Source organism: Vicugna pacos, chromosome 8 (assembly GCF_048564905.1).
Source record: "Vicugna pacos chromosome 8, VicPac4, whole genome shotgun sequence".
In the NCBI taxonomy this organism is placed as follows: domain Eukaryota; kingdom Metazoa; phylum Chordata; class Mammalia; order Artiodactyla; family Camelidae; genus Vicugna; species Vicugna pacos.
The window spans coordinates 44,696,538-44,711,973 of record NC_132994.1 but is presented as its reverse complement, the minus strand read 5'-3'; the positions used below and the strand labels follow the sequence as shown (position 1 = coordinate 44,711,973).

Below are 15,436 nucleotides of genomic sequence, written 5' to 3'. Positions count from 1 at the left end.
CTGGTGAATTTTAACTCCAAAATTCACCCTTGGAGTCCATATGGTAACTGACTGTAAACAATTTTTCTTAGTTTGAATTAGTTTGGGTTTGCAGTCAGACAGTCATACAATAATTCAGATTTAATGAAATTTATACTTCTTTAAATACATCGTTACATTAGTGAAACTTAATTCTGGGGAGAGATTAAGTGATAATCTTTAGAAAGAAGTTTCATAGATGCTAGAGTCTTTAAATACCAGCTAACATTTGGACTGAAAATGAATCAGCAGTTGCTTATAAATTTCACTTTTGAATTTACACAATGGACATTTGAAAATGATTTTTATTTTAAGACTACTATTTTATGCATTGATATCAGTTCAGTTGATGCTTACACTGTTGGCTTTTATGCATTTGGCTTCCTTTTTGATTTATAACTGAAATGTATGCAAATAATTTTAAATTTCTGATTGATCAAACCACATCACAATAGTGTTTTCATAAGTCAAACTTTGTGCATAGTACTATCCTAAGTAACAAACTGAAAGTTAATTGATAGGGTGGTGAGGATTAAAATCTATTGTTTCTTAAAATACTAACATTAAAAATTGAAAAGAAATATATATTTTCTTTGGATAGAAATCTTGATTTGTTGGCCAATACATGTACTTAACTTGGTTATTAACTCTACAAGCTTTCTATGTAACTTATGTGCATAAGGATCTTTGACTTTTTAGGATTATTATTAATATACAGAGTATTTCAAATATCCTCTTGTATTTTACTGGCATTTACTTTATGACTAGCTGCATTTACTGATGTTAAAATATTTCAGTAGATAATTCAGCAACCATAAATCTCCAAAGACTAAAGTACAGAGTTTTCCAGTGGGACTGAATACTGAAATATCATAGGGCATAATTTTGAATTATGAAACTGTTTGCATGAAGTTTGGTGTCTTTAGGATTATTATATTCATGGTACAGGAGACTGTTTTCTACCTATCCATCCATCTATCTGTCTAAAATTAGAGATTGAAAATATACCTCAAGTAGACATTTTAATAAATACAGATCTTAACCATGAAGATAAAAGAGGACTTCTGAAAAAAAAAAACTTGTTTGGTTTCATCTACAATTTTTGTTGTTATGTATCTCAGTGAATATTATGGGTAAAATAGCTAAATAAAATAATCAGGCAGAGTTTAATGTTGGAGACAGAAACCACTCTAGATAGTAGATACTTGAACACAGCATTATAAAACACAAGGATTCAAGTGCTTTGCAAAATTGCTAGGTGGGATAAACCAGCAGTTTCTAGGCTGAGGTTCTTGGAATGACCCCCAAAATAATACAAAACTGACCCACTAGGGAGCCACCATGCCTGATGTAACCACCAATTATACCAGACTAGGTCTGAAGTTGTGGTCAGCCTCACGACAGTCTCTAGACACAAGGGTGTTAGAGAACAGACACCTAACCCTGGGAGCTAGGGATTAGGGTTCAAGTCAAGTCACTGTACTGTATGGAACCTACTACAGGGAAAGCATGGCCTTTCTAACCAGTGGTGGGAGCCAGTAATCACAGGATTACCTCCACCTCACTTGTGCTTTCCAGCTTTTGTGGAAGTGTATCTAATTAGTAGAATTTGAGCTACCTGAAAGTCTGAAATACAACGTTTGGCTTTCTGACTTCTTCAAATAGAAGATGTGTGAAATAAAGCCTGAGAAGCCAATCTAAGTATCTACGATTGTAGATTAAAAACATATTTTAGAACAAATTACAAGGAATACCACAACATTCTCAAATATATTTTAAATCAGTCAAGCAAAAATCTAGAGAATTTAGTTTTGATGTATAGCAACTGGAATATAGGAGGAGGTCAATACACATCTCTGGAATAATTTATTTTGTAAGTTGTTACAGAATAGAGGAGCAAGATGTCATAGATCAAAAATCGCTCATTTTTACATTGTTTTAACTTTGATGACTTTAGAAAATTCTCAGGCTTCTTGAAGCACAGAAGTGACAGGTATTTAAAAGTTTTAAGTGAACAGAAAGCTAAAGACATGATTTTAAATGAAAATACATAAACTCATTATCAAAATCGCATCATAAAAATAAAGCAGAAATTTTGATGAACATGGACACATCACAAATTTATGGATTTTCCTCGAGATGTTATAGAAACAAAGAATGTTTGAAAAATAAAACAAAAATCTAAAGATGAATAAAAAAGAAAACAAAAATTTTTGATAATTTCATTGTCATTTCTGGTGTATTTCCTCACAGTTGCTCTTCTGTATCATAAATATTTTTTAAAATTATGGACTATCCTATTTTGTATCCTGTACTTTTTATATAGTAACACATTTAAGCATTTCATAGTATGAAAGTATTAAAAAATCATCAACTTAATAGCCATATAGCAATTTTTATATGCACAAAACCTAATTCATTTTTACTCTTTTGTCACTTATTTGGGTTTATTGCAGTTTTCCACTTTGTAAAAAAAATTCTCTCTCCTGAACATCTCTTTTATCTTTTAATGCAATTTGTATAATGTTTCTCACAAATTCCTTCCCAAAGATTTCTTCCCTTCTAATACTTTTAAAGGTCATGCTTTTTTTTAACTTTAAAACTTTTATCTTTTTTGATCGAAGTATCTCTCATCCCATATTACTAAAAATTATCCAATTTAATTAGTTGTAAGAAAGAAAATGATAGCCTGTGAAGAGGCATGCTGGTCTACGGCCTGATGTGAAAGAAGTCAAGGATTTTATACTTGGGAACCTGAATGTGAAAGGTCATCAGCTTCAATAATCGTTGAAGTTTTTCATGGAACTGAGGGTACATTTTCCTCAGAGAAGTAGAATTTTTATGGGACTACTGGTAGATAGTTTAAAGCACTAGTCCTGCAGAAAAATGCTAAATTCTGTATTGGATTTTGACTTATGTCAGGTAACTTTCTTCCATCAGGTAATGACCTCAAATTTGCAAATAATGAATTTATTCTCATTTCCACCTTGTGCTAACACATGCAAATCATTGTCTTTTTGTGTCTTTCAAATGTGTCTCAGAAATATGCAAATAAAAAGCTAGCCATTATGTGTGTGTGTTACAATGGCAGTCCTATCTGCTATTTCAAGATTAAATGTGATTTTCTGTTGTTTACTTAAATAGTAACTACATAATCATAACCCTTGCATGGTAAGTTATGATTGAGGATTTACAAACTGCTTTAAAACCATTAATTTATTAATTTTTACAACTTGCTCTGAGGGCTTAACTTGGTAACTCTAAGCATTTGTGATTTATGGATGGAGAAAATGAAATAGGCAGGTGAGATTATTTATTTGTAATAGATATTGACTGAGCTGGGAATGAAGCCAGGACTCTGGAGTGTTGTTCATTCTCTAGTCCTCTGTCTTGGTTATAGAATCTAATGATTCATTATTTTAATTGAGTTACAATAACATAGCAAATTATCCAACACCTGACATTCTGTCAAATGGAACCACACACCTACAGTCTTATATAATCAATGAGGTTAACAGTGGTATCTCTAACATTTTAAATTGAGGGCTTTCTGAATCTAAACTTAATCTATTAAATTGAAACACTAAATGGTAGTGTTACCAGTAATGCATATTTTACTTCATTATAATAATTGGACAATTGATAAACTTAGAATACCTTATATAAAGACTCGATCAAGTAGGCCTTTTTATTTATAGAATACTGTGAAAGATAAACACCACAAATCTGTATTAAATAAGAGATAGTTGACAGCGTTAGCATTTTATTCAACATGCAACTAATGAATCATGACGTAGTATAAGAACCATGTCATGGCAAGGCTGTTATTTGCAGTGGATCAGAAAATGCCAGACCTACCTAGTGGAACTGATCAGGCTGTGGCTCCCATGTCTGAAATGCAGCACTGTGACCTGCAGTATGGAGTGAAAAAAACTGATTCAAAAATAGAGATTGTAATTATCTTCTGAAGGAACCGGCAAATCTAGGGATACATATTAAAAACAAGAGAATCAGAGACATGCTCTAATTATATAGTTGATGATACGTGTATCAGCGGGACAAGACGTTTGGACCACTTACCCTAAAACAAAGACTAGGTTCTCTCAGCTGTCTTTCGGACTGGATAATTGATGACTGGCAGACTAGCATTTGCAGGTGTGTTCTATAAGTTAATTTTCAAGGCACTGAGCTAATGCCAGAGAGGCTATTACTATGTCAGTTGCTTCCAGGCCAAATATTAAATTAAAAAATTAAGTTCTGTATCAGGTTTCTCCAAGAAACAGAACCAATAGTACAAAATGAGTAGAAACAGAACCAACAAACGTATACATATGTGTATGAATTTATTTCAAGGATTTAGTTTACATGATCGCAGTGGCTAGGAAGTTCGGAATTTGCAAGGCCAGCTCACAAGCTGGAAACTCTTCGGGCAGGAACTGCAATCCTGTGATGGAATTTCTCTTCCTCAGAATTTTCAGTTTGCTCTTAAAGACTTTCAACTAATTGGATCCGTTCCACCCAGATTACTGAGGATAATCTCCCTTATTTAAAGTTAACTGATTGTAGATCTTATCCGCATTTACAAAATGCCTTCATAACAACACCTAATTTATATTTTTGTTTTTTGGTTTTTTTTAATGGAGGTACTGGGGTGTCAGCCGAGGCAGGCTGGAGAGGGATTCTAGGTGAGCTGCCCAACTGGAAAAATGCGTGAGGAGCCGACATGCCGGGAAACAGACTGCAGGAGGGGCAAACATGGAGCGAAACCGTACCTTGCTCCAGCATAAGCGGGTGGTGGGGGGCGGCGGCAGCGGCGGCGCTCAACACTTTCTTCTACTTCAACAAGATGGCGCCCACCCCACAGCGTGGCGCCCTTGTCCTTTTTATAATGCTGGCACATGCGTAGTATTCAAAATGCTTACTCATGCTACCAGCGCATGCGTACATCTACCTCTGACCAGGTGCAAGCTATTGTGAACTGCCTGGGCCCCACTGCCTACTCACTTAAGGCTGCCAACATGGGGATTGAATCTAGGACCTTGTGCATGTTAAGCCTACGCAATACCACCAAGCTATACCCCACCCCTCAATTTAGTTTTTAATTGAATAATTGGGTACTGTATGGTTAGGCCACCCAAGCTGGCTGTTCTTGCTCTCTGTGCATCCCCTGCTCCACCAGCGCCTGCTTTACCTACACCTACTCACATGACTGACCTTCCTATATACTCCTGCCAGGCTCCAGCCAGTGATCGTCCTAACTTTAGATCAGAACTCACCACTATGCTAATCAAAACCATGGTGGTAAGCGGCCGTCCCCCCCACCCCCCGCTGGTTTCCCTGGTAACTGATTAGCCAATCAGACGTCATTTCCGCCTGTGACTGTTAACTTCCCCCCTACCCCGGAAGCAAAGCCTGTGCCATGTTCTGCCTGCAATCTGCACGTAGTGGGGAGTCACTCCGGGACCCTGCTTCAGATTGGTAAGCTCCCTCTGTGCATTAAGCCATTGATGTCTCTGTCGCTGACTTTGGGCTATTTCTACCGTCTTGAAGTGGACCAAGTACCGGGCTTGTAGGCCCACGGGGTGCAGCCCACAGATACTACAGCCCGGCCCTGCTGAAGTATAGCTAGCCCTCATAGCTTCCTAAAACAATTATAAAATTGTTAAAAAAAAATTTTTTTGGAAAAACCAGTATATAAACATTTTCTAAGTACTACTAGAGTTGTTTATTGAAGGTGGGTGGGAAAGAACTGAGGTGTAACATTTTGTAGGGAACAAACCTGTGAGAGCAGAGCCTTGAATTGGATTTAAAACAGGGGTTTTAATTCAACGACTCATGGAAACAAACTAATCAGTAGCTGGAAACCATAAGAGATTGTTCTGAGGTTTCTCAACAGCATTCTGATGCATAAATGATTTAAGATAACTGAGGTGTCTATGTTACTTTTATAGTAGTTTGTTTCTATATTTATAATTAACTCATTTCTTCAGTAATTTTTGTATACTTTTGTCATACATATGTCCAGTGACACTGACACTAATGTGTTTAGAGTAAACCCATGGAAAAGTCTTGAGTAGAGAAAATTTGCTTTCCCTCTCTGTGCAGTCACTCTACTCCATCGGTTCTATGTTTACTCAAGTTCCTATTATGTTGGTTTGGTTCCCAAGACTTTCAGGTCACGTTCCCTAGAAGAAAAGCTTGATAGAGGGATTCTTACACCTATGTTTACTGTGGGAATGCTCTCAGGAGAGAGTAAAGGAAGCAGGAGATGGTGGAGAAAATAAAATTTGGTCCTGAGAGTGCCTAGTGTAATCCCACGGTGAAGTTTTTAGAGAACTGCATAAATTTAGACTAGCTGGGAGGCAGATGGAGCAGTCAGTTGAAAGTCTTTAGCCAAGTTCTACCCCGGGTAGATTGGATGGGACTGGCAGATAGCCTCCCAGTCAAATTGGCTTCTGTTTGGCTGAGGGGAATTCTCCAGATAGAGGAGCAGGTGTGAGTTGTTATCAGCCAACACGCGAATCAGCTGGGGAATATGTACTCTTCACCTTAAGGAGTATTTGGGCAGGATACCAAATAGCATCACTAGCATCCATTATAATCTTCTCTCTGTACTACTCAGATCCTCTTACAGATCACATTAAATTCTTTCTGTCCCAGGACTGGGTGGCTTCACTGGTGAAATCAACCAAACATTTGAAGAAAAATTAGCACCAATCCTCAAACTCTTCCAAAAGTTTGAAGAGAGGGACCCCTTTAGAATTCACTTTATGAGGTCTGCATCACCCTGACACTAAAACCAGATAAGAATATTACCGGAAATGAAAGCTGTAGGCCAATGTCCCTAGTGAACATAGATGCAAAAAAAATCTTATCAAAATATTAGCAAATTGAATTCAACAGTGCATTAAAATGTCATACACCGTAATCAAGTGGGATTCATCCCCAGGATGCAAAAATGGTTCAACGGCCATTACATTATTAATAAAAGAAAAAAAAAATCCTATGATCATCCGAATGCATGCAGAAAAAGCATTTGACAAAATTCAACAGGAATTTTGGATTCCTCCCACAGGAGATAAGAGCATGTTTGTGTGCTACCAGGAAGGCCCCCTGGCTTTCATAACTTAATTTTCAATTGCATATTAATCATGTAAACTTTTCTCTCTTTTTTTTTTGAGAATGTTAATTCATACAATTCCTTATAATTTCAATGTCCCACATACTTGTCAAATACCTGGAAAATGCCAGCTAGTGAATTCCCTTACTCAAGTGTACAACTCCAGTTCCACATAGATGGAAATTTTATCAGTGAGGCTGCTACCAGTATTAATCTGTTCTCCACTTACAGTTAGTGATGAGGCCCTTACTGCTAGCCAGGCTATGGCTGTTGACTTGCTCTGAAGGCCCACTTCTGGTCCCAACAATCATAGGTAGCATTTGCTGGGAAGCAGACTCTGGGATGGAGTTTACCATTCATGGTATTTATTAGGACGTATTCTTGGAATCCACACCTGTGGAAGGCAGAGGAAGGAAGCAGGATTGAGCAGAGAGAGAAGTCAAGCTGTAATGCAGGCCATTATGAGTTTTGGCCAACCTCACAGAGAGCTCTGTAGCTTAAATGGACTAACAAAGATGTGTAGGAAGCCATTTAGGCCTCAATTTCATACCAAGTTTTTCTTCCTTCTTTTTTTCTTAATAAAAACCTTCCTACCTTTATAAGTTTGAGGGAGAATCTTGCCGCTGCTGTCAGTCTGTGCTATAAAATGTTGAATTGTTAAAGCACATTTACATGAATGGAAAATCTTAGCCAGTACCAAACTTTTCTAATATTCTCCAAGCAAGCCACACGCTCCATGTGGAGCGAGTGAGTCACGTACTCCTTGTTCTCACCTTCTGTAGGTCATTGTTCTGTTCCACCTAGGTCTGCAGCCCCAGGTGGCACTTCAGATTCAGGACTAAGATAAAGCCTGCTTTTCTCAAGCACCTTGTACTTGTAGCTTCCCTCTTACATGCCTTACTGTGTCCAGAGGTTTCTAATTGTGTTTTCTGGGCATCGGCTACTTTCCTATAAAGCGTTGCGTATGAATTCCTGGTTGAGGCAACTCTTTGTTAGCTATCATTGCTATGGAGCTTTGCATCTATTTTCCTTCTTTCTTTGTTACTTCTTTAGTATTCCTAATTCCTGACTCCTTGTTTGTCAGTATTAATGGCAGAAAGTGGAATCATTCAATGTTTTTAAGCAGAAAGGAATTCAATAGCAGGATTAAGGTACTTACACAATTGTCTGGAGTGAGACTTTAGAGGTCAAGAAACGCTACTGCCACCTAGCGGTAAGAAAAATGCTATACTACTACCAACATCACAGAGGCCTTTCACCTGATTTCAGTGATGTGAACAGACAGGAAGGTCTTAGACCATGGAACATCTGCTACATTCTGCTTATCAGCCTGCTCCACTAAATAACAAAGAATAACCCTCACCTCTTTCATTTTCTAAACTCAAATGAGTACATCTCAATGGTAGAAGCTAATCTCATGCAGAAAACTAGTTGCAAGGGCATCTGGGAAATGGAGTTTTAACTGTACAGCCTTCGTGATACAGAGGGTGAGAGCATAAAATAGGAAGAGAGTGGAACATTCCACTGAGGTGCCAGATGGCAATACCCAACACAGTTTTGTTACACTTTCTCAGGCTCAGAAGCTGTGTCAGTATTCTGAGTTCACACCTGACAGGATACATTCTTTTTGCACTTCCCTGTCATGTCTTTTTGGTAATTCACGTATTTTAAGAAGTGGCAGCTAGCTGTTTATCATTTTTAAAATTAGTGATAATAGAATGGTATTTTCACTGCTGGTGAAACATTTGCATTATTACTGAGGCTTTCTGAAATCCTTCACTTGAACTGTGACTCTCCTTAGAATTTCAGGTCCCATGGCCAGAAATATGTTCATTAGAAAGATTTTGGAGCCTTTCTGCTTAGAGCATCCATTAAAACCTGCCCTCTTTGCTCTGTCCCCAGAGCTGGTCCCAATCCTGTGTAGTGTAATATAAATCAATGTCTTATTTTGTGGTCATGAAAATTATGAGCAGTACCTTTCTATCCTGAAAATAATAGTGTACAAAATGAAAGAAAATAAATTAATTCTTCTGATATTTCTGGAAGAGGAGAGTAGATTATTTATAATAATGATAACAAAACTATCCATTTCAAAAGTGACCAAAAAAGGTTTAAAAATACTTCAGAGTCAGTCTCCAAAAACCTTTTGTCCTGGCCCCTTCAATGTTGTAGTCAGTAGGAACAATCTCAGAACTGCATCCCTTCCAAACTACAAACCAGTAATTGAGAAAATGCTTTGAAGTTCCATTTTTGGAACTTGCTATTTATATGCTAAGTTTGAACTATAACATGGAATAAAAATTCTTTGAAAATATCCTCTAAATTGTATATCTCATGGTAATTATGTTCTTGATTTCTTTTTTTTGTTCCCTTGCCCATTCTTTTAGCCTTCTTTTCTGACTCGCCTTGCTTGTCTGACTTTTTCACTATGAAGATTTAAGATATTTGTTATTTTTTTCTTAAATTGGTGTTACTGTTGTTTAAAGGAAATTGTTCATTGCTCAAATAGTTTTTTTTTCAGTAAATTAACCACCACTACAAAGCTGATTTTTTTTATAAGAATAGAGCTTTTACTGTAATTGTACAAAACTCCGTGATAGGAACATTATTTAAAGCAGAATATTCAAGATATTGTGATAGGACCAAAAAAGAGACCAAAGAAAAAATGCAGTGTTTTTTTACTCCTGGGGAATGAAAATTTGGTGTTACTAATGGTACTGATTTTTCACTGAGATACACTGTGCAGTCCTTTTTAATGAATTTTTCTTGCTAATTAATATCAGACAGTATAAACCATGAAGGATATAAAGTGAAAAGTTTTAATCTGCCACTGAAATTTAAAAAAAAAACAAACTCAGATTTATATAGAAAATTTCAAGATGAATACATGTTTGCTTTATTAAACATCCAAAATATAGATAATATCTAGATATAAATTTAAACATCCATTATGAACTAATTGAAAATTGTGCTACTTACCAAACTACAAGCAATATAATAAAAGGACTGGGATAATGCTTTTTTTCTTTTTTTTTGTTATTTTCCCTGAAAAAAACAAATGCCATCATTTCAATAATAATATGTTTAAATGTTCAAGGATATTTTAACATCTTGTTAAGTGGTGAAGTCTTAAGTTATTTGTGTAAGACATGAGCCACCATCGCATGTTTATAGACTGAGGATAAAAGAGAGACATGAGAGCACAGAGTTCAATGCCAAGTATTTTAAAGGCAACCCTGTCTTATTCGTGCCCACACCTTGTGCTTTGTATGACACAAATTGGCTTTCAGTTACTGTGTGTTAAATGAAAAGCTGGTGCTTTAATAGCTATATTAAATACAGTGTTCATTATAAATCTATTATAGCTTATCATTGGCAAAGAGTTGGATAAAGATTCAATATTTATTTAGTCCTACATTCTGCCAAGCACTGCATTAATCTCTTTTGCACTCCTTGTTTCACTACTTCTTTCAACTATCTGAGTGTGCACTGGTTGCAGGGAAGAGATATAGTTTATTCCAAAGTGATTTTATGGCATTAGGATTCCAACTAAAAAGAGAAAGTCAGGAAAATATCACAGAAGTAATACTTGTTATCACACCAGAAATTGTTGTCTCATCTAGCAAGAAGCAATGGGTTCTGACTGGGGAGATGCTGTGCTTTTAGGAGGCTGCCCCATGGCAGGTGTATACCATGGGTACCATCGAGGGACAAGCTGTGGTTGCTGCTGGGCACTGTGGACTCTTCACTCCCAAGGACCAGGAGGCAGAGTCACCAGCATGAGAAACCAACCTGCACGGATCCCATGGGGAGGGAGGGCTGCTCTTACAGATGTAACTAAGAATGGACAAGTGCAGCAACCCTGAGCAAGAGGAGCATTATCATTCAGAGATGAAGGTTTGGGTCACACCCTAGGTAACTGACAAGGTGATAGCCTGAGGAGGGGAATTTGAAACACAGTGGAGAAGGGCGAGAGGGAGGAACAATGGCAGTCCCGCTTATCAGCTACAGAACCTGGGGCTGTCTGTTCTTCTCTCCAATCTCCTATTCAAAATTCAAGTTACTGACATTGTTTGCAGTTTCCCTGAGGGAGAGAGGTGGGCGGGAACCACAGAGGAGATTTCCTTGTATCTGAGCCAAGAGGAGTGAGGGTGACTGGGGAGGTCATGAGAGTTCAGGGGGAGCTCCAGCTGCTGTGTTCTGCCATCTGTTGCCACATTTTGGTGAAGCCACACTGCCCACAGGCTGCTCCTGCCAGTGAGTGAGTGTGGCAGGGATTCAAAGTCAGGCCTCTTCCTTGGAGAAGCTGGAACCTGGGACGACAGCCTTTGGCCCCCCAGTGGCCCTGAGGAACCGGATTTTCCTTTGAACTTAAATCTAAGATGTTCCCCCACCTCATCCCCCATTACATCCTTCCTGTCGTCTCTCCTTCAGCCAGGTCAGGTTTGAGTCCTGATCTGATGGCTCTCCCTGCCTCTCTTGGCTCCCTCCCCATTTTCTCTCAAAGCTTGCTTCTCACAACCCCGACAAGCACACTCACTAGGTGAAAATTGCCCACTTTGCTACTGAGCAGCTTTTGCTCAAGTTGTGTAATGAGCCGGCAGCACAACAAGCTTATCTTGTAAGGCTGACAAGCCTCACCTCTCCCAGAAATTAATCAAAACTTCAGGCCTGTTGAAGAGACCTTTGTAGTTTCTGCTGCTCCTGCAGATAATTATCTTAAATTTTGGCTCATCTCTTTGTTTAGTTCAATGTGATATGGGGAGGAGGGAGTAGGTAATGGCATTGAAGGAGAAAAGACAGGTAATAGCGTGCTGAAATTGAACATCACTCTTTTAAATCTTTACCATTATTTTCAGCAATGAGTTAACCTTTACTCAGTTTTAATGGTTTCTCTTCCTTCCTTACCAGAACCTTTTGTTATACACACTTCTCATATATTTTTCTTTTGCTTCTACTACAAAATATATTTATTAACCTCAGTATTCTTCCCTCGGTTTTGTCTCTTTTCAAACCCCTTTCAAATGCTTTCACCTTCTGATTACCAGTTGTATCTGTTATTCATTTAACCACATTTATTGAAAATCAGCCTCATACCAGGCAAGGAATGGGGAAGAAAAAATGAATATAAAATGGATTTATCCTCAGGAAACTAATATTGTGCTTAATCCCAGACATTCTAGAGCTTTCTAATAGCTAGAAGAGACCTAAGGAGAGTAACTGCCTGGTTTTCAGCGTGGTTGTTTCTGCCTTTACCTGTGCTGTGTTACTCAGGCCATGTGACCCTTCAGAGAAGGACATGCAATCACATAAAAAGTATAGTTAACAATTTTGTATATTATTGGATGAAAAAATGAAGGACAATTTTATGTAACTACTACACAGAGCTTGCTATAGTAAGCATATTTTCCCAATCAGAACTTTTTTTTTTTTTTTGGTAATCATGGAAAACTGCTTATTGTGAGCACTTATTACCCAATCGAAATGATTTCTTTTAAGGATAGCGTGTGATTTTGAGTTTTATCCAATTGGAAGCTTATCATGAAGCATGATTGCCTATCTTAATGCATTATATACAATCAGAAAATATATGTTAATTAGGTGAATTTTGTTCAAGTATGTTTATGAGATGCTTGGTTTAGAAGACCTTGCATTCAAAATTGAGAAAGATTTGCTCTTGGAGACAAGGTCTATGAAAAACAAAAAAGGAAGGAAAAAAGTAACATCTGTCCATGAGTGTTTCTGTGAACTTCCCTGTCTTTGCCTTTTGATCAGCTGGGATTGGTTTCAAACCCAGGTTTTATCTTGGAATTTGATTTTCACATTCATCTTATGGCTGCAGTAATTCTTTGCCAGTTTGGTACTTGACTTCAGTCTATTTATTATTTTGTTGAGCACTCTACTTCTCTATTACATTGCACTCTCACTATTTCCCCGTTTTGCACCTGCGCCATAGCATTGCACCATGCTCTCAGATGGCCCACCACTGGCCTCCACTGGCAGTAACCTAGGCCTCCTGCAAATCTTCAGAAATTTAAAACAAGATCATGCCTAGAGAGCGAATCCCAGGTGTAGGTAGATCTGGGCACTATACACATTCATAATAAGAACCAATCAGAATTTTCCAAGAAAGAGGCAAATCAATCTGTCAAGCCTTAAGTTGACCAAATCTAACTTAGACCAAGTTAACAAAGCTAGTAAGGCTGGGAGCCTGGGTTACTCAGCAGACGTATGGAAACAGAGTCCCACAAAGCCTTTTTGTGGCCTACTTCTGATACACTAGGTTCTGTTCAGTTGCCTATTATGTGAGTCTTGTCTTCTACCTGCTGTGACACCTCACACTTACATGATCACTAATCTGTCATTTAAATTCCTGGCCTCCTGCAGATTCCAGCTTCTAAGAGGAGCATGTCCTGCTTTACTGATTGACTTCTCTAGGTAACTTCTTCCTATGATGCTCCTTTGGTCCTGGTATTTTAATAGTTACCAGCCAAGGGTTTTTTTCAGTGCTATCAAGTAACCAAGATGAAGTGAACCATAATAGATTCCTTTATCTGTTCAGTCATTCAAATATTTATTGAGCATCTATCATACATATGTCATGCCCTGAACTAAGACCTGGGGGCAGAATGTTAAATACAACTTGGCTTCTATTCAATGTCATAATATTAGATAAGAAAAGTATTCAAGAAATAGTTACAACACTGTGTGATTGGTGCAAAGATGGAGATTCGTATTAAAGAAGGAGGGGGGAATTAATCTCCTTCACTTGGAGAACAGTGGAAAGTGGTAGAGAAGGCCTACAGAGGAGACATACAAATTCTGTCTTTAAGGATGAGAATTTTGCTACTGCTGAGAATTGTGGGTAAGATGCAGAAGGGCATCCAGGAAGGTAAAGCAACAAGTACAAAGACATGATATGAAGCTAGGGTGAATTAGAGGCATCTTCAATAGTTCAGAATGTCTAGATTTGTGCTACCGTGTGGCATTGGGAGATGATGTTGGAAAATTAATAATAGCAAATATTAATGGGGTAGGTGGTTCTATGTTTGTTACATGTTTTAGCTCTTTACACCTCTGTGAGGCAGGTACACTGTTTTTTATTGTTGCTCTTGTTTTATCACTGTAGGAATGCAGGCAGAGAAAGGCTAAGTAAACTGATCAAGGTTGTATAGCTAATAAATTGTAGAGCCAGAAAGAAAAGGCAGAGCATTGTTTTCCTGATTTTATATTCAAATTCAGCTCTTTTTTTGAGGTAAAATGTACATGTTATAAAATTCACACTTTTTATGTTGACAGTCTAGGAATTTTTGACAAATGCATTTGATATATTCATCCATATCAGAGATTCCTTCCTTTCCACTGCTCAGTAGCTTCCATTATGTGAGTTCCATAATCAGTTTATCTGTTTATTTGTTGGTAGACATTTTTCTTGTTTCGCTCCTTGATTATGAATAATATGTTAAAATCCCTGTCTGATAGTTCCAACACCCAGGTCATCTGAGTCTGGTTCTTTGGATTGCCGTATGTCTTAACATTGGCTGTTATTTTTATCCCTTATTTTTTTTGTGTGTCTCATAATTATTGCATGTTGGACATAGTGTATAAAGCAGTAGAGATTCAGGTAAATAACATTTACACCTGAGAAATGTATATAAATAAACTGGGTTGCAGTCATTAACATGGATGAGATATGCTTTAAATAGAGCCAATGTTGGAAGAAAGATTGTGCTCAAAGGAATATTACTGAATTTCACATCAGGTACTGATGTTTAATAGAGAGCTGGGTATATGGGTCTGGAGATCAGAAGAGAGGCCTAGGATGGAGACATAGATTTGATGATCATTAGTGGTATTGAAATTTGTTGATGTAAATGAGATTTCCCACAGAATGTAAAATTAGAAGTATCAGGAAGGAGACTGAAAAAGAATGACCAGAGGAGAAAAATGGGTATCAAGGTAGAGACATGCCATGAAAGATAGGAAAATAAAGTGTATGGAGTGGTTTGTAATGTCAGATAGTCACTGAGTGAAGTAAAAGGTGGACTTAAAATGAAGCAATGGATTTTCCCAACCCAGACAACAAAGGAAATGGAGAACAAAGCCCGGAAAGGCATATTAGACACATTAAGGAGTTCAAAACAAGCACTTTAACACATACTCACCCCATATGTTTGATATCTCAAACAAAAACATATTTGGAAGAATGAAACTATATGTGGTATCCCAGGAATCCCACTCCTGGGCATATATCCAGGAGGAACCCTACTTCAGAATGAGACCTGCACCCCAAAATTC

At 37.7% G+C, this 15,436-nt stretch overlaps 1 protein-coding gene and 1 long non-coding RNA gene across 3 annotated transcripts in view; one reads left to right on the top strand and one right to left on the bottom strand.

Annotated features, from left to right (window-relative positions):
- Positions 1-3,764: 3,764 nt before the first annotated feature.
- LOC140697871 (uncharacterized) lies at positions 3,765-5,320 on the bottom strand. 2 transcript variants are annotated; one of them, XR_012075249.1, is made up of 2 exons: positions 5,233-5,320; positions 3,765-3,929 (listed from the first exon to the last, which is right to left on the bottom strand). It is a non-coding gene; the product is annotated as an uncharacterized lncRNA (long non-coding RNA). The 2 variants fall into 2 exon arrangements; XR_012075248.1 differs by lacking the exon at positions 5,233-5,320 and adding an exon at positions 4,791-5,112.
- A 55-nt stretch (positions 5,321-5,375) lies between these two features.
- The window catches only part of TRDN (triadin), a gene marked incomplete at its 5' end in the record, with an annotated part of 362,619 nt that continues 352,558 nt past the window's right edge, over positions 5,376-15,436 (top strand). The window contains one exon of the mRNA XM_072965935.1: positions 5,376-5,496. Coding sequence (XP_072822036.1) covers positions 5,376-5,496 — 121 coding nt within the window. The remainder of the gene's footprint in view (positions 5,497-15,436) is intronic.